This window comes from Neopsephotus bourkii, unplaced genomic scaffold, assembly GCF_033783945.1.
Source record: "Neopsephotus bourkii isolate Nb327-2 ecotype Australia unplaced genomic scaffold, CSIRO-AGI_Nbou_v1 NB_1723, whole genome shotgun sequence".
Lineage (NCBI taxonomy): Eukaryota > Metazoa > Chordata > Aves > Psittaciformes > Psittacidae > Neopsephotus > Neopsephotus bourkii.
The window spans coordinates 585,616-612,701 of NW_026902197.1; the positions used below are offsets into that span (position 1 = coordinate 585,616).

Consider the following 27,086-nt stretch of genomic DNA (forward strand, 5'->3'; position numbering starts at 1 on the left):
GAGCGGCTCTCGCCGCGGCTGGGTCCGAGCCCCCGGTGCTCCCACACCTTTGGGGGCAGACCGGGCCCCAGAGAGGCGCGAGGGGGGGCACGGCTGCGACCTGGGGGGACGGTGGCTGCAGGGGCTGCATCCAGCGGGCCTGGTCTCTGCTCATCCGGTCACAGCACAGCCACGGGCCGGGGGACGCGTGGCTGGAGGGTGCAGGACGCGGCGGGCACGGGCAGCTCGAAGGTGATTTTCACCTAAGAATGCAAGAAAACCCCAAACTGAAGCCGAGCAGCAGCTGCCAGACAAAGGGCTGCGGTTCCACACTAACTCTGCTGCCATCCGTCTGTCCGGCTCCTCCTGCTTCCATGGAGATGAGAATCTGCATCCTCTCTCCGCTCCAGCCCAATCTAGCGGTCTCGGCGTGCACCTTCATCCCAAGGCGTAGGCCCTCGTCCTCCTCGCAGGGGGAGCCAGGGTGCTGCTCCCAGACCCTCGGTACAGCCCCAGACCTGCCACCTTTTCCCACCTACCATAGCCCCATACAGCATCTGGGGGTGCCCAGCATCCCCCCAGCACCCCAACATTCCAAATCCCACTCATCCCTTTCTTGGGGGAGGCCGTTTCCAGTTGCTGTGACCCCCCTAAGGTTTCTGGGGCGCACATTATGGTTCCCATACTCCTATCACCGTTGATGCCCACCAGGTTCCCCCTGGATGCAGCGTGACTTCCCAAGCATCCTTTTATGGGGAGATCCCCTCGCAAACCAAGGGGCGAGGAGCCTCCGGTAGGACCACGAAGGGGATGGTTTGGGGGGGCCCATTGGACAGCCCCATCCCCATTACCGACAGCCGAGCCGCGCCCTGCAGCTTTGTTCCCCGCACCCGGATCCGGCGAGGGGGTGCGGGAGGGGGGTCACGGTGCTCGGGGAGCCGGGAGGGGCGCGGGGGCACGGCGGGGAGATAAAGGGCGGCCGGCGGGGCCGGGCGAGGAGGAGCCGCTGCTCCGCATCCCTCACGTCAGCCGCGGTCCCTCCCGCTTCCTTCCTGCGCACCCAGCGCCGGGCCCGCACCCGCCGCCGCCGCCGCCCCGCGGAGCGCACGGTGAGTCCTGGCCGCGGGACCCCCCGCTCCAACCGGGGAGGGGGGCAGCAGAACGGGCACCCCTCCAACCCCCCCATTCCCTCCCCCCGCCGGTCCGCGGCCCCGGGGAGCCGCCGCCTTCCCGTTCCCTTCCACCTCCTCCCGCGAGCGGAGCCGGGCGCGATGGCGGCGGGAGGGACGGGACGGGAGCGGGAAGCGCGCACAGACGCGCACCCCGGGGGGGTCCCGGTGGCGGTGCCCGCCCCGCACGTGCCCGCTCCCCGCCAAGTTTCGCGGTCGCCGCTCGCAAAAGTTTCTCCGCGGCCGCGGGGCCGGGGAAGTTGCGGGGGGGGGGGGGCCCGGCCGCGGGGCCGGTACCGGGAGACAGGGGACAGGGGAGCCCCCCCGAACCAACCCCTCCCGTTTCCCTGGGCACCGAGAGGCCACGTGGGTATCAACCGGGGGGGTTCCCGGGGGGTGTCATAGGGGCGCCCACAGCAGCCTGGGGTGCCCCCAATGTCCTCGGCCCCTGCTTCTCCCCCTTCAGGGCTGGGACAGAGCCCGGGAGCCCCGCCTGGACCTCACCCCAAGGCCAGGGGCAGTTTCGAGGCAGAGGGGACCGGCGGTCCCAGTGTGACCCCCACACACACACACAGCAGCAGGGGCGGGGGCTGGAATGAACTGGGTTGGGGGTGGCTCTGGGGGTCCCCACTGCCCTGTCCCCACCGGGCAGGTCCATTACAGAAGCACCCTGAGAGCTCCCGGGGCTGGAGCCCCACGATGGCCCCAGGGGGATCTCACGGAAGGGGGCACAGCACCGCTGCTGGGCCGGGGGCTGCTTTGTCTGCTGCGGCCCTGCTCGGGAAACTCTGTTGGTGCAGCTCCTGTAATCAACAGGATGCTCTGGTTAAATTAGTTATAATTAATTAAGAAGTCAATCATTAGTCGTTTCCTTGCACGCTGTGTGGGCAGGCAGGGCTGGGATGGGAGGGGAAGGCACATCCCAAAGCCTGACCTCCTGCCGGCTCCCAGCCTTGGTCCAGCAGTGGGTGAGCTCACGGAGTCCCACACCATGGTCCCAAACCCGGCTCGGTGGGGTCTCCACCAGCTGCTCGGAGCCGTTCCGGTGCTGCTGCATGTTCCGGTGCTGCTGCATGTTCCGGTGCTGCTGGTCTCAGCATGGTTGCTGCAGGTACCCTGGGCTGGCCTCACAAGTTTAACAAATGGGTCTGAGCTTGGAGACAGCTCCTCAGCCTTGGCTTTCCCAGGGGCTCTCCTCTCAGCATCCCCTTGGAGGGCCTGGGGTTGTGGGCTGCAGGGCTGGGACCAGACCCCTGTGCATCCCCCTTGCTGAGAGCCAACCCCAACAGAGCCCAGTCTGGCTCTGCGCAAAGGGCTTCCATGGATGCCCTCTTGAACAGCAATGCCATCCCATCCCTCTGAACTGGTAACTGAGACCACAATGACCTGAGCTCTGCTGCCCACTGGGACATGTCCCCAGCCTGAACCTGGGAGATGACTGGGGGATCAGAGGTGGGCACCTGCAGCAGAGGGATTTGGAACATCTTCCCTGCCTCTGTTCTGTGTGGCGTTGGCAGGGTTGGGTTTGGCCTCCAGTCCCCTGTTTCCAGTTGGTTTCATTGGGCCTCAATCCAAAGGTTTTTTGCTCCTAAACTGGTTCAGGAAACATGGTGTGAAGAGGGAGGAGCGCTGCCACCATCCTGCTCTGCGTGCAGCTGGAAGTGTCGTATTCCCTCCGTTGGTTTTGGGTCCCCTTGACCCGTGAGGGCAGCTCCTGTCCCTGCCAGCAGGGACACACCAGCACGAGGGGCAGCACATGAGGCAACCCAGATACCGCCCCGGGGCATACCTGGCGCAGTGTGGTTGGTGAAGGGTGGTGCTGGGATGTGCCAGGAGCCCTCAGGAGGAGTTGTGGTCCCCATGGAGGTCCCTGAGCTTGACCTTGGGGGCAGAGGACTGTATCTGGTGATGAGGCTTTTCCCTTTGTCCCTGTCCCACGTTTTCCTCCCCAGCACCATGCACAGCTCTCCTCCTCCCTCACGTGTCATGGTGCTGTTTGTGCTGGCTGAGGGACCTGCCTCATCCTTAGTCTGTCCCTAAAAACACCCTCCTGTCCCCAGGCGTGGGGCAGGAATTCAGCCGGGAAAGATGCTCCTGCTGGAGCCGTTTCTGTGTCTGAGAAGCTCGGGGGCTCTTCCTGCGCTGGTTTGGATGGAGGAGCGGGATCCCTCCCTGCGTTCCCAATGTGTAACACAGGGGTTTTCCCCCCCAGACTTTAAATTGAGGGGGAGAAACAGAGTTTTAAATTCCCCTGGTCTTTGCCCTCAGCTCTGCCCAGCACGGGAGGGACAGGAACCTATTTCTAATGAAAACAACGTGCAAGCATCCATCATGTGTAAAACCTTTGGCAAGCACAAAGCCTCTGCGGTGCCCTCATCCCGTCACCATCGCCCCGCTCCTCTGAGCACCTGAACTGTGCTCTCCACAAAGTATCCCAGGCTTGGGAAAGGGAAGGTGTCTGTGGGGGTTGAGGCCTCTTGTTTGCTTAGATCCTGGATCACTGTGAACCTTCTCAAGGGGGAAGGAAAGCCTCATCTCCCACCCTTCCTTCCTTCCTTCCTTCCCTGGGCATGTCTCATTCCACAGCAGGGGATGGGGGAGATGGGCACTGCTCGGGTTGCTCCTTTGGGCAGGGCAAGGAAAAGCTTGTGGAGAGTTCAGGTGCAACTTCTTGAGGCTCGTTCCTGGGATGAAAAGGGATCAGAGGGTGCTGGAGCGCCAAAGGCCGGCGGGATGCTGACCTGGAGCAAGGGGTGTCCTGCGGCCTGGGGACTGCAGGGAGCCTTGAGCAGCATCGCAGCATCGCAGCCCTACAGATGGTTTAAAGGCCCAGGATGTTGGTTTTAACTTGCAGCTGGCAAAATCCCTCCCCAGGCTGGGAGAGGAAAGCAGTACCAGGGCTGTGCCGGTCTGGGAGCAAGGAATGGGGAACTGGGGCTGGTGGATGGTCAGACCCACTCCTGGGCACAGGGGAGCCTCAGGCTGTGGGATCCGGTGGCACGGACCATGGAGTGACCCAGGATCTACTGTGTGCTGGTGTGAGGGAGGATGAGGCACCAGGGAGGTGCAGGGCAGAGTGCCCTGTGCTGCAGTGCTGGTGGGGAGGGATGCAGGGGGGTCCATGAAGTCCAGGTTTAGCCCAGAGGTGATGCTCAGGGAGCAAAGGGCAGTGGAGCACAGCGATGGTGGGATCCCTGCGGGTACCTGAGCAGTGACCTGCCAAGGAGAGAAACCTGTAACTGTTCCTCACCCTCCAAGGCTATAAATGGACTGAATCAGTCATCAATCAGGTCTGAGTGTTGCTGGGGAGTTCTGGGATGCAGCCTGGAGGTGCTGATGGATGGGATGCTGCTCTCTAATACAGCAGGAGGGATGATGCCATGGGGAATGCCACCAGGTTTTCAGGCAGGGGGTGCTTGGTCACAGCATGAGCAATGGGGAAGGGTCTGAGACCCCCCAGGGGTGGCAGTGGTTGGGGATCACGGTAGTGAGCATCCCTCTGATGCACTGTGTGAGCAGGCACGTTCTGGTGGAGAACATCCAATAACGGGGATATGTATGGCTCTGGGACTCTGTGAGTGGGAAAAGCAACCTCGGTGCAACGTTTAAATGGCCCCTGGGATGAAATGAGAGGATTCAGTTAAAATCAGAACTCCCCTCCTTCCGTTCCCCTGTTCCTGAGCTCGTCCCGCAGGGCCCATCACACCGGCTCCTTCTCCCTGCCCCTTCCCGGCTTTTGTGGCAAACCCCACATGCATTGGGTGCTCCCGGGTCAGTTCCCTCCCTCTGCTCTCAGCCTGTCCCCACTGCCCCGTGCTGGGGCTGCCGCAGCTCATCCCCCAGCCCTCGCCATGCTGCTCTCCCACCACACTGCAGCACCATGGCTCCGCTACCGGCACCCACTGCAGCTCCAGTTGAACGCCCGGCACAGCCTGGACATGGGTTTGGCCATGGTGCATCACGGGCAGCCCGGCCCTGCTTGTCTGCAACGGGGCAATGCAGAGTGTGACTGGGGGGGACTGGGATCATGCAGGGCTGAGGTGCCTTTGGGAAGAGTGAATGAGTTGCAAGGATGGGTATTCCAGGGAGTGGGCTCCTGTTCCTAACCAGGATGTGAATCCATGGGGATTGTGAGAGTCTCCCCTCGCAGAGGACTTTCTGCGTTCTAGTGCTGACCCCTCAGCCCTCTGAAATGGGGGCAGCGTGAAGTAGGAACTTAAATATCAGAATCACAGAACCCCAGCCTGGTTTGGGTTCAAGGGCCCTTAAAGCCCATCCAGCTCCAACAGGGACCCCTTCCACTGGAGCAGCTTGCTCCAAGCCCCTGTGTCCAACCTGGCCTTGAGCACTGCCAGGGATGGGGCAGCCACAGCTTCTCTGGGCACCCTGTGCCAGCACCTCAGCACCCTCACAGGGAAGAGATCACCTCCCTGCTCTGTACAGGCACTGCTCAATCTGCCCCCCCCCAGGTCTGCCCCTTGCATCGCTCTGGAGCTGTTGTGCCTCCTCCATGGCTGTCTGTGGAAGGCTCCTGTCCTTGCTCACGTCTCTTTCTCCTTTCTCCACCGGTGGCTTCAGGGCTCCTTGCCGAGGTTCTTCCTCCTTCAGCACACGCTTGTGAAGCCCGTCAGGGTAACTGCAGATCTTGTCTGCAGGGGAAGTGATTTATGGGGGTTTGAGTGGTTTGGTTTCAGTTTATGATTCTCAACAGGGGACACACATAAGCAAATTATTTCAACAGCTGAGTATTGGTGTATTTATAGGGCTTTCTGGCTGTGAGAGGAGAGAGCACGAAATACAGCAGTGACGTGGGTTGTGATGGACGCAGGGCTGAGGGGGTCAAAGCAGGCCCTGGGGCTGTCACACAAAAGCAAACGCCTGTGGCCAGCCGGGCCCTGGAGATCTGTGTTAAAATGGTGATGGAGAAGGGTACAAGGTAGGAACATTCCCACCCTCCTTGTGTCTGGGAGCTGCAGGGCCTCGGACAGGCCAAGGGGAATGGCTTGAACCTGCCCGAGGGGAGACTGAGCTGAGCTCTGAGGCAGAAGCTCTTCCCTGTGAGGGTGCTGAGGCGCTGGCACAGGGTGCCCAGAGCAGTCACCAGGGCCATGGGGTGCAGGCAGGCGCCGTGCCCCAGAGCCAGAAGGTTTTTCCATACCGGTTACTGACTTCACCGGCTGGAGCTTTGCCTGCCACTGTCACAGCCTTCACCTCGGTCAGGCGCTGGAGGGGGTTTTGTTCCTCTGATGCCAAGTGCAGTGTTTTGAACCAGACTCTTTCTGTTCCCACTGCCCCGTGCTGGGGGTCTGGGACCATCCCGGTGCATGGGGCCGGTGCGTTGGTGCTCGGGAGCCTGTCTGGAGCTCTGAGGAGGTGAAGGGGATGTGCGGTGTCAGCCCCATTCCTGTGAACCCTGATGTGTGCAGGCAGGGACCGGAGCCACCTCCCTGCAGCTGATGCAATCCCCTGGAGCTGCGCGGCCGCTCCCCTCTCCCACACTGTGGGTGCCCAGCGGCACCTCCCAGCTGCGGGGAGCAGGATCTGAAACCCCGTGGGTCTGAAAGCAGGGCGGTGTTTGCAGCTGAGCGCAGGGTTTGCTCCCAGCTGATGGTGTGAGGCCTCCCAGAGCCTTCACTGGAGGAACTGGAACTGGGAGCGCTGCGCTCCGCTGCCCCACAAGGGTTTATGGGGGATCTTTCCCCTATACCAGGAGCAAACTGCGGTTGGTGATGGTGTGCTCATGGCGATGGATGTCCCGTGGGTGCTGGCTCACTTGGGAACGTGTTAATTGACCCTTCAGCCACAGTGACCGTGTTCCGGGCCCAGCAGAGCTGACTGGGGATGCAGCACCTGCATTAAAACTGTTCCCAAGGATAAGGGCAATGATGCTCTTGAAAGTGAGCCTGGCATCCTGCAGTGGGGGGTCTTCCCTTGGCCCTTGCACCCTGAGGGGCTGCTTCACATCCCTTTGGGGTGTCACATCTCTCAGTCACGACACGTTGGTTGTTTCTCCCCTTGCAGGGTTATGCTGTGAGGGTGCTCCAGCTCCTGCTTGTGCGCCGGCTCCTCTGAGCTCCAGCCACGTTTATTGCTCTGCTTTGAGGCAGTTTATGATTAACCGGTGCCAGGGCAGCGGAGATGCTCTGTTGGGCTCACACGTGGGACAGCTTTGTTGGTCCCATCAGGCCTCTCCTGGCCGCAGGGTCTGAACCCACTTCCATGTGCGGAGGGGTTTGGGGTCTGCAGGGTGAAGGGGCAGCCCTGGACCACCCTTGACCACAACTGGGTTGTATCCATCACAACCACCCTGCATCCTTCCATGCAGGCTTTGGGGTTTGACCTAGATCTCTGGCACCGGCTGCTTTCCACAGCCCCCCTTGTGCCTACAGAGGGCTTTGCTCTGGCTCTTTGCTGGTGGGTTTTCCTCTGGGAGCCCCGATGGTGGGGATGGTCCTTCCCAGAGCCGCGTGTGGTTCCTGGGAGAGGTGCTTTTGGAAGTAGCTCCGCGTCTCTTTCAGGGAGTTAGCAAAGAGCAGATTTATTCTCTGCTATGCTGAGAATTAACTCCCCTTTCTTCCTCTTCCCTCTGCCCCCGCTGGAAAGAGAGAGAATGCAGAAAAGAAGAAAGGATTTACATTGTGGTGGTGATTGGCACGGGCGCTGAATGAGAGGTCATTTCATCTGGCTGTTTCTTTTCAAGCGCTCTTTTTTTTCACGCACACTGTATTCAGGCTGGGAGCATTCTTTCTTTTCAAAGCTTCTCTGTCTGTCTCTCTCTTCCCCCTCCTTTATTTTTCATCCCTTTTCTTTACTTTTGCTGTCTTTTCATTCTGTTTTTCCCCACCCCCTTGGGGCTCCATTTTTTTCTTTCCTTTTTCCTCTATTCAGTTCCTTTTTTTCTCCTTGCATCGTTTTTGAATAGCTCTTCTATTTTGGGAGAGGAAAGGGACTCTGCTGCGGAGCCGCTGCAGCGAGGAGGAACTTGAAAGTCTTCCTTCCCCTGTTTATTTCACTTAAAAGCAGAAAACTGTTTTCCAAGGGAGAGCAAGGCTTCAGAGCAGAGCCTTTGAAGTGAGCTGGGACAGCACAGGGCTGCCTGGGGTGGGAATTGTCCCTGCTCCTCACCACACCACGGGCACTGCTGGTCCCAAAGTGCAGATGAACACCCCCTTAAAGCATGGGGAGGTTTGTGGGTGCCGTGCTGTGAGAGCAGAGTCCGGGCAGGAGCAGCCCCTCGACCCCAGCCACTGCTCACCCTGCACCTTTGGACACTGGTTATCACAGACTGGTTTGTGTTGGAAGGGGCCTCAAAGCTCCTCCAGCTCCAACCCCTGCCACAGGCAGGGACCCCTTCCACTGGAGCAGCTTGCTCCAAGCCCCTGTGTCCAACCTGGCCTTGAGCACTGCCAGGGATGGGGCAGCCACAGCTTCTCTGGGCACCCTGTGCCAGCGCCTCAGCACCCTCACAGGGAAGAGCTTCTGCCTAAGGCCTCCCTGTCCCTGGGGTCACACTGAAGCCAGGTTATGGGGAGCTTCTCATCAACCAGCACCCTCAAGTGCTTCTCCTCAGGCTGCTCTGTCCATCCTCTTCCCAGCCTGTGTCTGTGCTGAGGATTGCCTGTCCTGGGGCAGGATCTTGCACTTGGGGTTGATGGACTTGTGAGGTTCACACGGTCCCTGTGGGTCCCATCCCTTCCCTCTGGTGCGGTCACACCGCTCAGCTCAGCAGGATGAGGCTGCTCCAGAGCTGCTGCTCCCCACGTGCAGTTTAGTGCCAGGACAGCCCCCCAGCAGCTCCAATGTCCTGCTTCTGGAGAGCTGCTTGGGCAGCAGTGCCGATGGATCAGGCTCAGAGCCTTGAAGAGGAGACGTTGCTGTGCCACTGAGCACAGCTCCAGGCTCTCCCCAGGGGCGGCAGCTGGGGGCTGATAGGATCCTCCCCGCCAGTGCTGCTTTGGGCATTAGCATCCTCTCTGGGAGGTTTCTGCATCCCACAGCTGTGATGTTTGCTTTGGCTCAGTCCATCCCTGCACAGCAGCTTCCTGGTGCAGGGAGTGCACGTGTGGCAACGAACCCACTCCGATGGGTGCCTGCTGAGATGCCCATCACAACACGGGAGTCCTGGGGAGTGATCCAGGCTTCCCCTGCTCCTTCCACCCACCCCCAGGCCCTGGCAGATCCTGTCCTCCCCCGGCAGCTCATGCCTTCATGGCCCAACCAGTGCAATCGGGTCTCTAATGTCCAGCAAGTGCCCTTTTCCCCATCACTTTTAGCCTGAGGAAGGCTGGGGAGGCCGTGCTGGAGCACAGTGACGTGCGTGGGCATGGGCAGGGGTCCTGTCCGTGCGGGTGGGCTGCGGGGAGCAGGGCCGGCGCTTCATGAAGTGGATTATTTTCTGTTTAAAGTGAGATTCACATAATTGTACCCCCCGAGATGGAGAAGATGTTGGAGGAGATGAAAAGGGAGGGTGAAAGAAAGGAAGCAAAGGATGGGGGTTTGGGATAGAGAAGGAGATTAGGAGATAGATGAAAGAGAAAGGAGGAAGATAAGAGGGAGAGAGGGGACAGATCTCCAGCACGAGATGGGCGTTGCCAGGGAAACGGGAAGAATGAGGGAGCGACGGAGGGATGGAGGATGCTGGGGGCAGGGAGGGATGGAGGCTCCACTTGGTGGAGGGGGAGAGCAATTCCCACAGGATGGGGAGCGGGATGCCCCAGGTTGGTGGGTGCTGCCTCTGGGAGCACTGGGGATGGCGGCTCTGCAGTGAGCAGCACCGGCTGACTCTGCTCACCTGGAGCTCCTGGGATGGAGCCTCTCGTGCCCTTGGAAGTGATGACACATGCACCCGCTCCCAGCGAGCACAGGGACCTTCTTCTGGAGGCTGGTGAAGAGGGAGCCCTTCCCTGCACTCAGCCTCGGTACTGGTGTTCCCCTTCCAGATGTGGCTGCTGCGTGGCAGACAATGAAAGGCAGTGGTGAGGCTGAGGGGGCAGAGCAGCGACCTGCTCACAGGGAGGATGGCACCAACGTGCTGTGTGTGCTGTGTCAGCAGTGCCAGAGCTCAGCTGTGGACACCTGAGTCGATGCCAGCCCGGATGCCGCATGTGCCAGCACCGGGCTGGTACTCAGTGGGCAAGGACAGCCAAGCATCCCAGACCAGAACACTGAGCAAAGCGGCGCCCAATTCCCATGTGTGGAGCAAGGGTTTCCCCATGGAAATCAGGTGTCAGAGCAGGATAAATCCTGGTGTCATTGAAACTGAAACAGTGGAGACTGAGCTGAGCTCTTAGGCAGAAGCTCTTCCCTGTGAGGATGCTGAGGCGCTGGCACAGGGTGCCCAGAGAAGCTGTGGCTGCCCCATCCCTGGCAGTGCTCAAGGCCAGGTTGGACACAGGGGCTTGGAGCAAGCTGCTCCAGTGGAAGGGGTCCCTGCCCATGGCAGGGGTTGGGGCTGGATGAGCTTTGAGGTCCCTTCCAACCCAAACCATCCTGTGGTTCTGTCTCATGCAGCAAATTAGGTTGTGTCAAAGCCCCCAACTACTTCACCCGAACTACTTGACGTGGTACACATGGTATGGCGCACATCCTCCCTTGTCTGCGTAGCCAAAGCTGAAGGGAGCAGTTCTGCTTTCTGATCAGCTCACAAGTAGGTTTCCTCTTTGTTCTAGAGGAGCCGTTAACAAGAGTTTCCCTTCAGAAATGGAGGTGGTCTCTAACGTGGAGACGTGGATTGAGGGGTTTTAAGAATAGTTTGGATTTCCCTCTCAGCACGGAGCTCGCTGGGCAGCAGCCCCCGGCCCCGTGCATCAGTTCCTGTTTCTCAGACCTTTGGCTCCTCACTCCGGCCCGGTTCACCCGTGGTGGCGGTCACTGCGCTGGTGTTGGCTCTGCCATGGGCTGCTGCAGGACAAACAGCCTGGGTCAGCTTTAGGGACCGTTTTAGTTGTGATTTTCAAGAAAAGCCTATTTTTCTGTTTAAAATTTCGGTGGGTGCTTTGAGGAGCTTCATGTGCGAACAGCAAAGAAAGAGGAGATGAAAGACTGATGTTTCCTTTATTAAATTTAAATGAAAGCTGCTTTTAAGAAAGGAAAAAACAAAATCAAAGCGATCTCCCAAGTATTACACATATGTTGATCACCCACTTTCAGGTAGAAATGGCTGGAAAGCTTTAATGCCTCCTACCCCTACAAGGCCACGCCACGGACTCAACTGCACCCGATCGTCTTCAGCCCCATTTGTGCTCAGGTTTGACCCTGGTGCACTGCAGGCTTTGTCTGTGCCATGCACCGAGAGCTGCGGTCAGCTTGCAGCAGGGGGGTCCCACAGTGGGGGTCCTGCAAAGGGGTCCCACAGTGAGGGTCCCGTAGCCCCAGGACTCACCACTGCACCAGTTCAAAGCCAAGGAGTACGGGGGTGCTCTGTGCCCCCACGGGACAGCCCGAGGGTGCTGCTCTGGTCACAGCATTGGTTTTCTTTTGGCGGGGACAAATCCCTGAGGTCCTCCCGCAGTGCTGTCGGGTTTGTCCTCCAGCCCATGATGCTGAGGACGGGTGCAGGGTGAGGTGGAGATAAGCCACTGCCGGTGCCCGTGGGGCCCTGGCACCCGCTCCTGCCTGCACGTACCTCGGACGGAGCACGGAGCACAGCGGCAGCGAGGAGGCTCCTGCAGCCCTGGCTGAGGGGTCACTGCTCCTCAGGAAGGTAGAGCACAAATCCCTGGGGACCATTGGTGTCCTGTCCTGCAGGGAGGGCTGGGGGACGTGGTGAAGGCACTGCTCACCCGGTGTAGAGAGCAGTGAAGGAAATGGAGCCTGGTGGAAACCAAGGGTCTGCAGGAGCTGAAGCCTCTGCCTTGGAGGGGATATCAGCCAGGATGGTGCACTGCGAGAGCAGGGGGGTCTGCTCTGGTCTCCCCTGTCAGATCTTGGTCGTTGGAGCAAAGCCCGTGTGCATGCACCAAGGTTTTCCTGAGCCAGATGTGCTGTGTTTAGGCTGCTCCAGTCAGGGTTATTGCCAAGAGTCCCATTCCCAGCACCGGTGGCTGCTGTGGCTCAGCTCGGAGCGGCCCGGCTGCGAAGGGGGGTGCAGATGGGTGAAACCAGCGCAGGGAAAAGGGTCCCGGGATGGGTGGCTCCGTCTGATGCAGCGCCGGAAAATGCGCAGGAAGCGCAGTGGGGGGGGAAGAGGCCGTTGGCAAAGGGCTGCGGCCGGAGGGAGCTGCCTGGTGTGAGAGGCTCCAGGTGAGGGGGTTTGGGTGGGGCGAGAGGGAAGCGGCAGTGAAGCCCCTGAGGAGGTGAGAGCCACGTAAATGAGCTTGTGGAGGTTGGGAGGAGCCGGCGATGGCTCCAGGGCGGCGGCCGGGATGCTCAGGGTGTGCCGGGGCAGAGCAGGGAGTGGAAGAGAGATTGCAGCAGGGCTGAAACCTGCGGGTGGGAGGGAGCCCATTTCACAACCCCGGGGAGCAGGGACGGGAGCCGCTGCTCTGGCCCCGCTGCGATGCTCCCGCCTCCGAGCGTCGAGGCACGGACGGGCAGGGGCACCGGGAGCTCCGCACACGCGGCTCCCCGAGCGGAGGCACCAGGAGCGCCTGTGGAGCTCCACGTGCAGGCGAGGTGCGGGCGAGTGAGGGTCTCCTCCAGCAGAGGAGCTGCAGAGCCCCTAAGCCTGAGCTGAGGGGGTGCTTTGAGCCCAGAGGAGGGTCCGGGTCCGGGTCTAGCAGCGGTCCACGGGCAGGGATGGGAGAGTGATGAGTGAAAACCTGCCGGGTCAGCCTGGGAGCATCCAGAGCCGGAGCCAGGGAGGGGGAGGAGTTGCTCTTGGGGCAGCTCTTCCTCAAAATGGGATCTCAGCGTTGTACATAGCGAGGCAGAGACAGACACTGCCCAGGGAGCGGGCAGTGAAAGGGGGGCGAAGGCATCAGGACCTCACCGGAGCTGCCCTGCTGTCAGCAGGGACCGGGGGTGCAGAGAAACCGGGGCAGCAGCAGGGTTATTTTTGCACAGGATTCTTGCCCCCGGAAGGGCTGTGAATTGGTGACAAATGGGCTGCTGATGCTGGGCGTTACTGGTGCCTTTTGTTGGCACGAAGGAGATGATGTGTTGATTGGGGCGTTATCGAGGCAATGCAGCCCTCATGGGGCTGCTTTTCCACACAGGATGGAGTTCACTGGTTACAGCATCCTGGAGACCCGGCCTGGTGCTCTGGCACCGCAGCAGTGCTGGGACTGTTGTGCCAAGATAGGCTGACAGAATCCTGAATGAGAGGCCAAGGGGAATGGCTTGAACCTGCCCGAGGGGAGACTGAGCTGAGCTCTTAGGCAGAAGCTCTTCCCTGTGAGGGTGCTGGTGTTTCCATCCAGCTGTACACGACCTGGGGAGGCAGAACAGGGAAGTGAGAGCGGGAAGTGAAACAGGAGCATCATCCCGGTGCCACTTCCCCTGTGGCTCCTCAAGCCCTTGGGCCCAGCACTCACAGGAACTGTGCAGGGGATGGTGCAACACGAGGCCTTTGGCTCAGCCCTAAGCAGGAATCCACCACTTGCTTCGTTCTGCCTGAGATGCTGTTCTGTTAGTGCCGTGAGTTGAGTGGCCTTGGCAGTGCTGGGGTGATGGTTGGACTTGATGGTCTTAAAGAGCTTCTCTAATGTGGTTGATTCAATGATTCTGAAAGCATACCGGTGCTGTTCTTGGAGCGTATGTGTGTGATTCCATCAGCTTCCACATTCAGCTCATGGTGCTCGGGGCAGAGACCTGGAGCTGTGCTGGGGACTCCCCTTGGCACTGCTGTAGATGGAGGAGAGCAGCCAGGTCCTGTCCTGTGCCCCATCTCCCCTCTCCCATCCCGGCTGCTGCCAGCTGGCTGCGGTGCTGGCTGGGTCCTGTGCTGCCCTTGGTTGTCCTTGCATGGCACTTGGTAGCACCTGCCATTGCAGGATCAATGGGAGCGCCCTGTTCCAACCGGGACCAGCATGTTTATTGTTCTAAGTGGTGGTTGGGAAAAGTGAGATCTGGGCTGGGACACTGTGTGCGTGGAACCAGAAACTGCCCAAACCAGGAAGGGGAACAAAGCCCAAGGCCAAATGAGGAGGCTCTCCCAGCTTCCCAGCTGGGCTCGGCTCACCCAGGCAGAGCAGGGGGACCTGCAGAGGGACCTGCTGCTCTGCCTGCACCGGGAGCAGGCTCCATGAGTTCAGCTTCCTCAGCTCCAGCAGCAGATCCCAAGGCAGCAGCACTGCTCACACCATGCTCCGGTCACCCGTTTGGGACCCAGCTCAGGGTGTGGGGCAGGGCGGGTGCACGGAGGTGCTGAATGGGCACGGTGCTGGCTGGGAAGCTGGAGCAGGGAACCAGGAACCTCCCCATCCCCTGCAGCCTGGCTGGGATGTTCGGGCAGTGGTGCGCTGGGGGGGGCACCGGGAGGGCCCTTCACCCTGCTGCGGGTGACAGCGTTGGTCAGCCCAGGCCGCCGGGGGCCTCCTGGGAAAAGGGATCCTGGTGCCGGCAGCGGCTTCCTCCTCTTCCTCCCACCACCGCCCTCCTCCACTTCTTGCTTTGTTTCGCTGCCTCCGCACTTCCCCGCCCCCTTTTCCTCCCCATCCTCTTCCTCCCCCCCCCGGTCTCCTCTTGGAGCAGGGTTTCTTTTTCTCCCTGTCTCCCACGGGGGATGGAGCGGAGGCGGCAGCGGGGGGCGCACAGCCCAGGCTCACCGGGGCCCTGCCTGTGCCCTGCCTGCGCCCTGCCCGCAGCCCGTAACCAGCCTGGCTCTGGGCCGCGGTGCTGACCTGCGGAGTGGGTGCTGCTCTCCTCGCCCCGTGCGGGTGCTCCGGGCTGGCGGTGCAGTCGGGTTTAGGGTTGATTCCTGCTTTACCTCCCCCGCAGGATTCCTCTTTGTTGTAGCTGCAGAAGTAATTACATTTAGGAGAACATTCCCAGCCGCGGGAGGAAGCAGCGGCCTCCCCGCTTGCATCTGCTGCTGGCTCTCCCAGTGCCCCCCTGCACCCCATCCACGGGGCTCTGCATCCCTCGGCATCCTCACTGCAGGGGGATGAGGGAGCCGAGCAGGAGCACGTTCTCACGGTGTTGGTTAATCCCCACAGAACACAACCGAAGGGAGTTTTGGCAGCTCCTGTGTCCCTCCCCGTCCCCGCTGCCAGACCTGCCCGTGCCTTCACACCCTCCCCTCCTTGGCTCACTCTGCTCTGCTTTGCCCCATGGTCTCTGCTCCCAGATTCCCAGCCTGAATCAGCAGCCACCAGCTGTGCATGGGGCTGGATGGTGGAACAGCATCCTCGAGGTGCCTGCATCAGTGCCTGCCCTGCTCCCCTCTGCCCCGCAGCTCCGCCATGCTTTGCTATCCCAGATTCCCGGGTAGTTTACAGTGGGAATTCCTTGGATTGCTATTGCTGGCTGCGGGCTGGTGCTGGTGGGAGGCAGTGAGACATCAGCAGCTCTTCTGCGTCTGCAGGGGGCCCTGGAGAGCCGAGGCGGTTCCAGGGTTTGAACTGACCCCGCAGCCCTCTCCTGACCCGTTTGGGCTTTGGCTCCTGGAGCTCCCTGTGCCCTTCACTGCTGCTCCCCGCTCCTACAAGGCCCACGGGGTGGAACAGCACATGTGGCCTTTTGCTGCCCGCACCCTGCATGAGCGCCTGGGCCCAGGGTGCTGCTGGGGAGCTCTGGGCACGCCAGGAGTCAGATCCCTGCCTCGGGGTTCAGTAGCCTGGCCAGCAGTGGCTATGGAGCCGAGCTGCCCCTCCACAGCCTGGTTCCCTGCGCAGCTGAGCCCCCCGGGGCCGTGCTGGGGTTTGTGGTGCTGGGTATGATGCTGGCAACACCCGTGTCGGTGCGGGGTTTGTGATCGGTGGTGAGGAGAGGGGTGACGGGTAGAATGGAGCAGCATCCCCCACTGACCCCCATGTGTGTCCCTCGCAGCCATGACAGCGTAGGCAGGCGGCGAGACATGGATCGCTTCACGGAGTGCGGGACGCAGACGGACGCGGTGGTGGTGCTGTCGCTGGCACAGGCCGCGGTCCTGGGCTTGGTGTCGGAGAATGAGCTGCTCGGTGCCACCGTCAGCCCCGCCGGCTTCTTCCCGGCGCTGGGCGAGGAGCTGCTGGATGCGGTGGAGCCGGAGGGCGAGGGCCCCGTGGCCGGGGATGGGCAGGAGGAGGACGCCCTGGAGGCAGGGTCCCCGCTGGAGAAGCACCCGCGGCGGAGGAAGCGGCCCCCGGTGAGGCTGGTGCCCAAGGTGAAGAGCGAGCGGGCGGAGGACGAGGCCCCGCGTGAGGAGCCGGTGCCTGCAGAGGAGGAGGAGGAGGAGGAGGGCGAGCGGCAGCGCGGGCGTCGGGCCCCGCCGCAGGAGCCCGGCCCGGAGCGGGCGGTGCAGAGCAGCGCGGTGACGATGATCGACCTGGGTGCCCTCGGCAGGAAGCCGCGGCGCCTGCGGCACCTGCGCCGCCACGGGCACCTCGAGCTGCAGGGCTCCAAGCGCCGCCTCGGTGGGGCCGGTGCCGCCAACGGCCCTGCAGGGGCCCTGCGGACCGAGTGCGCGCTCGAGGCCGGCGCCGCATCCCCCGGTGAGGCCGAGGCCCCCGCGTCCCCCGAGGCCGTGAAGAGCGAGCCCGGCTGCGGGTGGCAGGAGCCGGGCGAGCTGGAGCCGGCCGGAGCCACCAGCGAGCGCAACAAGAAGGCGCAGCTGGACCGGCTGGACATCAACGTGCAGATCGACGACTCGTACCTGGTGGAGGCGGGCGACCGGCAGAAGCGCTGGCAGTGCCGCATGTGCGAGAAGTCCTACACCTCCAAGTACAACCTGGTGACGCACATCCTGGGCCACAACGGCATCAAGCCGCACTCGTGCCCGCACTGCAGCAAGCTGTTCAAGCAGCCCAGCCACCTGCAGACCCACCTGCTGACCCACCAGGGCACGCGGCCCCACAAGTGCGGGGTGTGCAGCAAGGCCTTCACCCAGACCAGCCACCTCAAGCGGCACATGCTGCTGCACAGCGACATCAAGCCCTACAGCTGCCGCTTCTGTGGCCGCGGCTTCGCCTACCCCAGCGAGCTGAAGGCGCACGAGGTGAAGCACGAGAGCGGGCGCTGCCACGTCTGCGTGGAGTGCGGGCTGGACTTCTCCACGCTCACCCAGCTGAAGCGGCACCTCTCCACGCACCAGGGCCCCACGCTCTACCAGTGCCTGGAGTGCAGCAAGTCCTTCCACTACCGCAGCCAGCTGCAGAACCACATGCTGAAGCACCAGAACGTGCGGCCCTTCGTCTGCACCGAGTGCGGGATGGAGTTCAGCCAGATCCACCACCTCAAGCAGCACTCCCTCACACACAAGGTAGGGGATGGGGCACCCGGGGGTGCTGCTCGGGATGTGCCGGCTCTGGATGCGGGTGCAGGGGGAGGGAGGTGTCCATGCACCCGGAGCCCTGGGGGGCGGGTGCTGCGGGCGGCAGAGGCACCCCTGGTTCATCCTCTCGGGGCCATTGATTAGCAGTGAACGGGCTTCACTATGGGTAAGGATGGGCTCTGGCGCCTGCAGCCCCAGCTCCTTCCCTGCTCTTGCTCCGCAGCACTGACCCGGTACTGGCTGCAAGCACACTTCCAGGCTGGGTGAGGCTGGGGGTGAGGCAGGGAATCGGCCATGGGGCAGCAGAGGGGTGGCGCTGGGCTCAGTGCTGCCCTCTGCGCCTGCAGGACAGGAGGAGGGGGCAGCAGGAGAGGGCCTGGGGCAGCTGCGGATGGGGTGTGAGGGTAGATCTGCCCCCCAACAGTCACAGAGTCACCGGGTTGTCCTGAGCTCTCACCCGGTTCCACCTCCTGCCACAGGCACACACGCCAGGCCCCAGAGCTCAGCTTAGTGTGAGGAGGCCGTCCTTGGGGAGCGCAGTCCCTGCCCCACGCCGTGCCCAGCCCCGGTGGGCTCTGTGCAGTGACCCCATGGCTGCTGCTGCCTGCCCGGGGCCAGGCTCTGCCCATGGCTCTCGCCCCCTTTGCAGGGCGTGAAGGAGTTCAAGTGCGAGGTGTGCGGGCGCGAGTTCACCCTCCAGGCCAACATGAAGCGGCACATGCTGATCCACACCAGCGTCCGCCCCTACCAGTGTCACATCTGCTTCAAGACCTTCGTGCAGAAGCAGACGCTCAAGACCCACATGATTGTGCACTCACCAGTGAAGCCATTCAAATGCAAGGTACGGGGGGGCCGGGAGGCTCAGCAGGACCCGGGGGGGGGGTTAGTGCAGTACCTGGTGCTGTGCGCTGCGGAGAAACCCGGCCGGGCTGGGCCGCAGGGAAGCGGCTTTGTGATGCCTCCCTCTGTTGGCTCGGGCGAGCGGCTCCCAGCTGCGCCGTGGGCACCGGGGATGGAGGAGGACCAGGACAACCGGTGCCTCTCTGATGAGCACCAGGGGTGCTGGAGATCCCAGCAGCACCAGCACAGCCCCCCCACCGCAGCGGGCAGGAGGGAGCAGCCCCGTTACTCCCGGTGGAGCAGTGGGGGCCGCAGGGTCGGGTCGCGGTGGGTCCCGGTGCCGTGGGGAGCCCTCAGTGATGGGAGCGCTGCCCGCAGGTGTGCGGGAAGTCCTTCAACCGCATGTACAACCTGCTGGGACACATGCACCTGCACGCGGGGAGCAAGCCCTTCAAGTGCCCCTACTGCTCCAGCAAGTTCAACCTGAAGGGCAACCTCAGCCGGCACATGAAGGTCAAGCACGGCGTGATGGACATCAGCCTGGACAGCCAAGGTGGGTGCGGGCTGTGGCCAGGGCTGGGGCTCTCCCTGCTGTGGCTATGTGCTGGGGTGCGCTGCGGCAGCTCTGAGGAGTGGGTTTGGGCAGCCTCGTGTCCGTCACCCAAAGGATGCCCTCGTGCTGCCAGCACCGCGCGGTGACATCACCGTGTCCCCAGCCACGCACCCGTCCTCTGTAGAAAGGTAGTGAATGGGATCGGGGGTAGGATTAATATTAATAATTAACTTCATTAAACAGTAAGTTAATAAATAGCTCCTCAAGGAGCCACTGAGGCTTCAGCATCTCCTGACAGGACCGTGCCCTCTCGTGATGCCGTTGTGGTGGTTTTGCTCGAGGGTTTTGCAGGGTGGGAGGGTAAATCCCACTGCTCTTGCCCCGCTGCCCCCTCGGTACCTGCCCAAGGACACCGAGCGGGGACAGGAGATGCCGCAGCCTCAGGAGCACCAGCACAGGTCCTGTGGCAGCAGCCGTGCAGCGGAGCCACCCCTGCTTCATGGGGGCAGAGCTGGAGAGCAGCTCCTCTGTTCCATCCCCTTGGTTTCCCAGCAGCTTGGTGCCTGCCTCGAGCGTGCCCTGGGGGGACCCGGCAGGATCCCCCATTCCTGCCCTTTTCCTTCCTCCTCACCATGGACAACTCAGCCAGTGCAGGGGTGCAAGGGCAGGGGCTGCGCGGGGAGGATGCGTCCCTGTCCCTGTTGTGGGATGGGCGCTGCAGGCCCCTGCATGTGACAGTGAGCACACGGATGCCAGTGCCCTGCTGGAGCAGAGCTGTGGCTCCCGGGGAGCTTTGGGCTTTACCCCGAGTCCCTCATCGGTGTCCCTGTGCTGAATCCTAGATCCCATGATGGAACTGGCTGGGGCCGACCATACCGAGCTGGACGGGCAGCAGGAGATGGACGACTTCGAGGAGGAGAACTCTTATGGCTATGGGGGGGTGGGCAACCCCCCAGACGAGCAGGCCATGAAGGAGATGGCGTACTACAACATGTTGTAGTGCAGGAGCAGCGGCCGGGGCTGCATGGACTGTGTGGGGTAAGCGGAGGTGAAGCACCCGGCCAGGCCCGCACCCCTGCCCCTGGAGATGGGGGCTCCGGCTGGGACTGGTGAGGGGCTACCCAGGGATGTCCAACGCCGGTGCTGGAAGCGGCAGGGGCAGCGCCTGCTGCCGGGGGCACCATCAGCTGGGGCAGGGGGGCTCAGTCCTGGGCTGCTGCTGCATCGCTGCGGTCCTGCCCCCCCTCCGCAGTGCCTGGAGCAGGGATGGCACAAGCCAGGACCAGCCCCATCCTCGCCGTGGCACACGCCGGCAGGGCAAGGCGCATCCCGGACAATGCCGTGTTTCTGATTCTACCTCCTGGCACTGCAGCCCCCAGGTCCCCATGGGGCAGGAGGGGCTGTGGGTCCCGCTGCAGGCCGTGGGGCACGTTCATGGCAGTGTGGTTCCCTGCTCCCCCGCAGCACTGGGGCGACTCTCAAAGTAATTTATTTTTGTCAGACGTGCGGCGTGGCTGGGCTGAGCTCTCCATCCACCGCGTTCCCGTTCCAACCAGTGTGCTTTGTAAACCGTGTTCCAGTGTGGTCTGTGCGGGGTGGGCACCAGAGCTGGGCGCACTGCCCGTGGGGCAGCCGAGCAGCACCAGGGCCCTGCTGGTGAGCCACAGCCGCTCCCAGTGCCGGCCCAGGGGATGCAGTGCTTGGGGCGCCCTCGGGATAGGGGGTCCATCCCCTGCTCTGGGTGTTGTGGGGGGGAGGAGGAGCTGTGGCGGTGCTGGGGCTGGGGGCACTGTCCAGGCTTTGCACGCTCCCTGCCATGGGGTCCTAGTGGGAAGGGTCTGGGACCCCCAAGCTGATCCCTGCACACACTGCCAGTGGCTGCACAGGTCCAGGTCCCACTGCTCCCCACACAGAGCATCCTCCCCCGTCCCCAGCCTGGCTCTGGAGGGTGCCCCCTCCCAGCCCCGGTGTTCCCGGCAGGGCAGGCACCCCCCTTGGGAAGGATGGACGTGGCTGCAGTGGCCAGCCTGGGTCCCCTTGCACAATGTGGCCATGTCCCGTCCCCCCCCGCTACCTCAGCCCCATTACCAAAAAGCTGCCACGCGTCCCCCCTGCAAGAGGGTGCTGGGTGACTGCAGCACCGAGATGGGGCTTCTCGTGGTGACGGCAGAGCTGGCACCAGTGGACATGTGTCCCCCTCCACATTGAGGCCCCAGTGCATGCCCCTGCTGTGTTCTGCCTGGTTTTCATCTCGGTTTGAGGAGCTGTTTAGCAATGGATCTCACACCTGCGGGTTCTGCACCCCCTGCCCGTGCCGCGGCAGCCACCACCACGCCGTGGGGTGAGGTGTTTAATGGCTGCTGGCCCGGGGGGTACACGAGACACTGCGGGCACCCCGGTCCTACACATCCCTGCTAGAAAAGCTTTATGAACACTGGTAAGAAAACCGCTTACAAAAGGGGTTGAGGTGTCCCTGAGCTGCGGGGCCAGGCTGGAGGCGCCGCTTCCATCCACGCCGCAGCAGCGGGGCCGGGTGCCCCGGTCCCTACTTCTTGCCCAGGGCCTTGTCCAGGTTGTTCTTGATGGCGTCCAGGAAGTCGGTGGTGTTCACAAAGTGCTCGTTCAGCTTCACACTGCGGGGTACGGACAGGGCATGGGGGGACCCATGGCTGGGGTCCCTGCCTGTCCCCACTGCCGGCAGCACAGCGCAAGGTGTGAGATGTGACCCCTGCCCGGCCCTCAGCTGCAGCAGACCCAAGTCCCTGGGGATGGGCACCCGTGTCCACCCTGCACACCCCCACACGTACTTGGCCAGGCCGTGGATGCAGCCAGCCAGGTCCTTTGTCATCGTCCCGCTCTCCACTGTCTCCACGCACACCCTCTCCAGTGTCTGGGCGAACCTGGTGATGGCGGCATCACCACACGGCTCTGGCACAGCCGGCACCGCACCAGCACCCCTGTGCCACGGACCCACAGCCCCATCCCACCGCGCTCACCTCATCAGCTCAGGGTTAGTGTCCAGCTTCCCCCTGTGCTCCAGGCCGCGCGTCCAGGCGAAGATGCTGGCGATGGGGTTCGTGCTGGTGGGTCGCCCCTGTGCACAGAGAGCGCTCAGCACCCGGCGCGGGCAGCGTGGCGCGGGCAGCACCCACGGGCAGGGCGCACCCACCTTCTGGTGCTCCCGGTAGTGGCGGGTGACGGTGCCGTGGGCCGCCTCGGCCTCGATGGTCTTCCCATCCGGACACACCAGCACCGAGGTCATGAGCCCCAGGGACCCAAAGCCTGCGGAGCCGGGGGTCAGAGCAGCCCTGGCAGGGTGACTGCGTGCGCCCACCCCAGTCTGCCCCACAGCGCCCACCTTGGGCCAGGATGTCCGACTGGACGTCCCCATCGTAGTTCTTGCAGGCCCAGACGAAGCCCCCGGAGGACTTGAGGACCTGGGCCACCATGTCATCGATGAGCCGGTGCTCGTACCAGATCTGCAGCTTGTCGAACTCGGTCTTGTAGTGCCTGGGGATCGGGGGGGGTCAGCCAGGCCTGGCCATGACCGGGTCCCCCCCGCCAGCAGCCGGGGCTCCTCCAAGCCCGTACTTATCGAAGATCTCCTGGAAGATGTCTTTGAAGCGGCCATCGTAGGCCTTGAGGATGGTGTTCTTGGTGCTCAGGTAGAGAGGCCACTTCTTCTGGATGGCGTACTGGAAGCAGCTGTGGGCGAAGCCTGAGATGGACTGCAAGGGAAGCGCATGGACACCGTGGGACCCCCAGCCTGGCCGGGTCCCCCATGGGGAGCCCCTGCTCCCCGTTACCTCGTCTGTGTTGTACATGCCCATGCCCACGCCGCCGCCGGGGAAGTTGAACACCTCCCACTCCTTCGCGCCGCTGCCGTCCTTGGGCGTGAAGATCATCCTGAACGTCCCGGCCTTGTCCACCACGAAGTCGGTGGCTTTGTACTGCACAGAGCAGGGCAGAGCAGAGCAGAGCGTGGGGCCGGGTCCCTGAGGAGCTGCCGGAGCCCCTGTGCCACGGCACTCACCTGGTCACCGTGCGCATGCCGGCCGATGGTGATGGGCTTGGTCCAGCCGGGCACCAGGCGCGGGATGTTCCTGCAGACGATGGGCTCCCGGAACACCGTCCCCCCCAGGATGTTCCGGATGGTGCCATTGGGGCTCTTCCACATCTTCTTCAGCTTGAACTCTGGGGTGCACTGAGGTGAGGCCCCCCCCCCAACACCACCCCCCCCCCGCCGGCTCCTCCATGCCATGGGCTGCTGCCAGGCTGCTGCCGGCCAAGGAGAGGCACAGCCAGCGCGGCTCAACCCAGCCCCACACCGCACCCGGGGGAGGGCACAGCACTGAACACAGGCCCCAGCCCACTGCAGACCTGTGCCACCATAGGGCACTGCCCCGTCACCCCTGCCCACCTTCCACCCGGGCCTCATCCGGTGTGATGGTGGCACACTTGACAGCCACGCTGTACTTCTTGGTGGCCAGCGCCGAGTCGATGGTGACCTGATCATCCGTCTTGTCCCGGTGCGGCAGCCCCAGGTCAAAATACTTCAGCTGCACGTCCACGTTGGGCAGGATGAGCTGGGGGGGGCAGAGAGGGTCAGAGCCTGGGCATGGTGCTGGGTGTGTGGGGAGCAGCACCGTGACACAGCACAGCGCCATGGCATGGCACCATGGCATGGCACAGCACCAGGGCATGGCACAGCACCATGACACAGCAGAGCACAGCACCATGGCACAGCACCATGGCACAGCAGAGCACCAGGGCACAGCACAGGCCATGGCACAGCACAGTCAGCCCCAACCCTGGCCCCAGCTCCAGCCCCTGCTCGGGAGCTCCCAGGTCCCTGCAGGCACGGGGCTGACTCCAGCACCTGCTCCCTGCACACAAAGGACGGGCACGGGACCCGGGGAGGGGAGCAGAGCTGGGGCGGGCAGCGGGGCCTGTGCAGCTGCAGCTGTCCTGGACCCGTTACCTTGTCCTTGATGAAGGCCCAGATGATCCGCGTCATCTCGTCCCCGTCCATCTCCACCACCGGGTTGGCCACCTTGATCCGCTTGTCGGCATCTGGGAGCAAGCAGTGGCACGTTAGGGGCACACATGCGGACCCATAGCTCAGCCCTACAGCCCTGCACCCCAGCCCCACCGCTCAGCCCCACAGCCCTGTGTACCCCAGCCCTATAGCTCAGCCCCACAGCCCTGCACCCCAGCCCTATAGCTCAGCCCCACAGCCCTGCACCCCAGCCCCATAGCTCAGCCCCACAGCTCAGCCCCACAGCTCAGCCCCACCACTCTGCACCCCAGCCCCACCGCTCTCTCTCAGTGTGATGTCCCAGGGGCACATGAGACCCACCCGGTGCAGGTCAGCAGCGCCCAGAGACGGGCGCGGGGCGGGACCCGGTGCGAGCTGGGAGCAGAGCCCCACGTGAGGCCAGCACCGGCCCAGGCCCGGATCAGACCCCGCAGGGACCGGGTGCGAACCCCCTCGGAGCAGGACCCGGATGGAAGCTGCGGTGTGAAACCAGCAGCAACCCCCCCCGGGTACCAAGCTGGGTACAGAACCCGATGGGACCAGCAGCGGGAGCTGGGATGGAACCTGGATGCTGCAGAACAAACGTGGGACGGGGACCGGGAGCGAACCCTTCCGGGGGCCACACCGCGCAGCAGCTCGGGTGGAAAAACTTCCACATGGGACCGGGTTCAAACCCCGTTGGGGACCAAACCCGGTGGCACAAACCCCTCCAGGGTCAAACTGGGTACGAGTTGGGCTGCAAACCCCCTCGGAGAACCGGGAGCAAAACCCCGCCCCCCGGGACCTGATGTGAGCAGGGTACGGACCCAAAAACCGACCTGGAGACCCCCCCCGGACTGGCTGTAAGCGGGATACGGACCCAACCGCACCCCCAAATCCAACCGACCCCCCGTGCAAACCCTTCCGTGCTGCAAACCCCGCTCGGAACGGGCGCGTCCCTAAGGACGCTCAGAGCCCCGTCCCCATCCCATAGACTCACAGTGCCGGTGCTGCCCCACGGAAGCGGCGGGGAGGGGGCAGCGAACCAAGCGGCTCAGCACCGGGGCAGCGCGGAGGTAACGGGCGGCCATGGCGGGGCGCGACGGGGCGGACACGGCGGCAGTGGGGAAGCGGGGACGCGATTGCTCCGCCCCGGGGCGGTCCCTGCCCGGGTTCCCCCCCCAACCCCGTAGGACCCCGCGAGGGGGCCCCCTCGCGGGGTCCTACGGGGTGGGGGGGGGGAACCCAGGGCCTTTGTTTCACCCCACATCCCACACCCCCCCTCCATCAAAACCCATGCGCATGGGGAGGGAGGATGATGCCGCTCGCTGGATGCCATCAGTGCCAAAGCACAAGGTGAGCCCCGCATCAGCTTTCCCCAGGGGTGAGATGTGTCCCCCCCCCATCTCTGTGGGCATCGCACCCCAAAGCTATGTGTGTGTAGGGTATAAGGAGCAGTGGTAGCAAAAGGAAATGGTTGTCCCCGTTCTGGGAACATGCTTGATGCTGCTGGATCCCAGAGTTTTGGAGCGACCTCAGGTTTTCCTTACATAGAAGTGAGTGCGACTACACGATGCCAACTCGTGACTCAGGGCTGATGGGCCCCGCGGGGTGGGTGGCTGCTGCCATTGCCCCAAAGGGACCTTCACCTGACCCCTACACGGGGAATGAAGGGGGAAATGCACCCCATGGGCACCCCAACAACAATGCTGGGTGCCGGGGTGGCCTGGAGCCTGCTCAGCCCCAGCGCCTCTGCCCTGGCCAAGCCAAGGGCTTATTTTTAGCCACAGGGGACGGGCAGATCCCTCTGCGGGAGGAGGAACCGTCCCATGGACCCTGCGCAAGCAGCGAGGCCGGGCCGGCGGCACCCGTTCTGCCTGGCTTTAACATTAACCAGAGCCCCAGCGCGGGGGGGGGCCGGCACCCAGTGCTCCATGGGGCGTCCCCACCGCCTTCCCCGTGACTCCGCGGGGTCACCCCCCCCCCCCCAGCACCGGCTGCCCCCCCCTGCGGTGACCGCAGCGCTCGCAGGACCGGGTCACGCCAGCGGCCCCGTGGCACCGGCCCAGAGCCGCCTCCCTCCCGCAGAGCCCCTGCCCGCAGCGCGGCCGGGCCGGGGGGGTGCGGGGGAGCGACGTGTCCGGGGGGTGCGGGTCCAGCGGCGTGGGGAGGAGAACAGGGGAGGCGGGGGGGGTGCATCCACTGCAGGCAGCCCCGTGGGAGGGGGCACCACGCGGTCGCCGCACGGTGCGAGCAGTGCTGCCCCAGACACGGGATCCCTCATGGGTGCCGCTTGGAGCCATCGGCCTGTGGTCTGCTTCCCGCAGGGATGTGGGGCAGGGACTGTGGGACCCCCCCCCAGCACCCGCTCCCCGCAGCCCCGGGGCACAGGGCAGCAGCTCCCTGCAGCAGAGCCTCTGCGTGTGCCAGTGGCTTGGCCAAGCGCTGCGGGTGCGGCACGAGGGGAGGCGGCACAGCGGCTCTGTGGCCATGCCACGATGGAGCTGGGCTAGCAACGGGTTGGCGGCCCGGGCAAGGGGATGGCAATGGGGATGGGACAAGAGAAGGGAATTGCACGTGGCACAGCCAGGAGGAAGGATGATGCAGGAAAAGGGGTGCAGAGCCACAGCTGGCTGGTCCTGCCCTCGGCCTGGCCCACTGCGGGGTGCTGCGGGCCAGCAGTCACCCCAAAATGCCCAGAGTGGGTGTCACCACCAGGACCTCACAGCAATGCCTCAAGCGGTGCTCTGGGTGTCCCACGGCCGGGACAACAATGAGCCCCCTCTCACCCCAGCGGGGACCCCACTGTGGTCCCCAAGCCACGCTCCCCCCTGCCCCACAACCGTGCTGAGCCCCATGGCCGTGCTGAGCCCATCACTGCGGGCGGGTGTGGGGGGGGGGGCAGCATCAGCATCACCCCACCCCGGCCGCACACCGGGACCCCGCCAAGGCCTCCCCCAGGACCGGGACCGACCCCCCCCGAGCTGGGACCATCCCCCCGGCGGGCGGGGCCCCGGTGCGGGGCGGGTTGGGGGGCGGCCGGGCGGGGCGGCCCCTTTGTTGTGAGCGGCGGGCGGAGCCAGCGGAGCCGCCCCGGGCCCTCCGCGGGCGGGGACCCCCCCGAGCCGGCCCCGCCGCCGAGCGGTGAGCAGCGGGCGGCGCGCAGGGGGGGGCTGC

At 63.6% G+C, this 27,086-nt stretch overlaps 2 protein-coding genes across 2 annotated transcripts; one reads left to right on the forward strand and one right to left on the reverse strand.

Moving 5' to 3' along the window:
- Window positions 1-983: 983 nt before the first annotated feature.
- Window positions 984-19,907, forward strand: ZNF710 (zinc finger protein 710). The gene is made up of 5 exons (XM_061376569.1): window positions 984-1,088; window positions 16,077-17,487; window positions 18,149-18,340; window positions 18,718-18,892; window positions 19,735-19,907. The coding sequence occupies exons 2-5, from the start codon at window positions 16,105-16,107 to the stop codon at window positions 19,890-19,892; spliced, it is 1,908 nt and encodes a 635-aa protein (XP_061232553.1). The 5' UTR covers window positions 984-1,088; window positions 16,077-16,104; the 3' UTR covers window positions 19,893-19,907.
- Window positions 19,908-21,230: 1,323 nt separating this feature from the next.
- On the reverse strand, window positions 21,231-25,057 carry IDH2 (isocitrate dehydrogenase (NADP(+)) 2). The gene is made up of 11 exons (XM_061376622.1): window positions 24,910-25,057; window positions 23,874-23,965; window positions 23,313-23,478; window positions 22,926-23,086; window positions 22,699-22,842; window positions 22,484-22,620; window positions 22,251-22,402; window positions 22,062-22,174; window positions 21,889-21,986; window positions 21,700-21,792; window positions 21,231-21,525 (listed from the first exon to the last, which is right to left on the reverse strand). The coding sequence occupies exons 1-11, from the start codon at window positions 24,998-25,000 to the stop codon at window positions 21,438-21,440; spliced, it is 1,335 nt and encodes a 444-aa protein (XP_061232606.1). The 5' UTR covers window positions 25,001-25,057; the 3' UTR covers window positions 21,231-21,437.
- Between the last annotated feature and the right edge of the window lie 2,029 nt (window positions 25,058-27,086).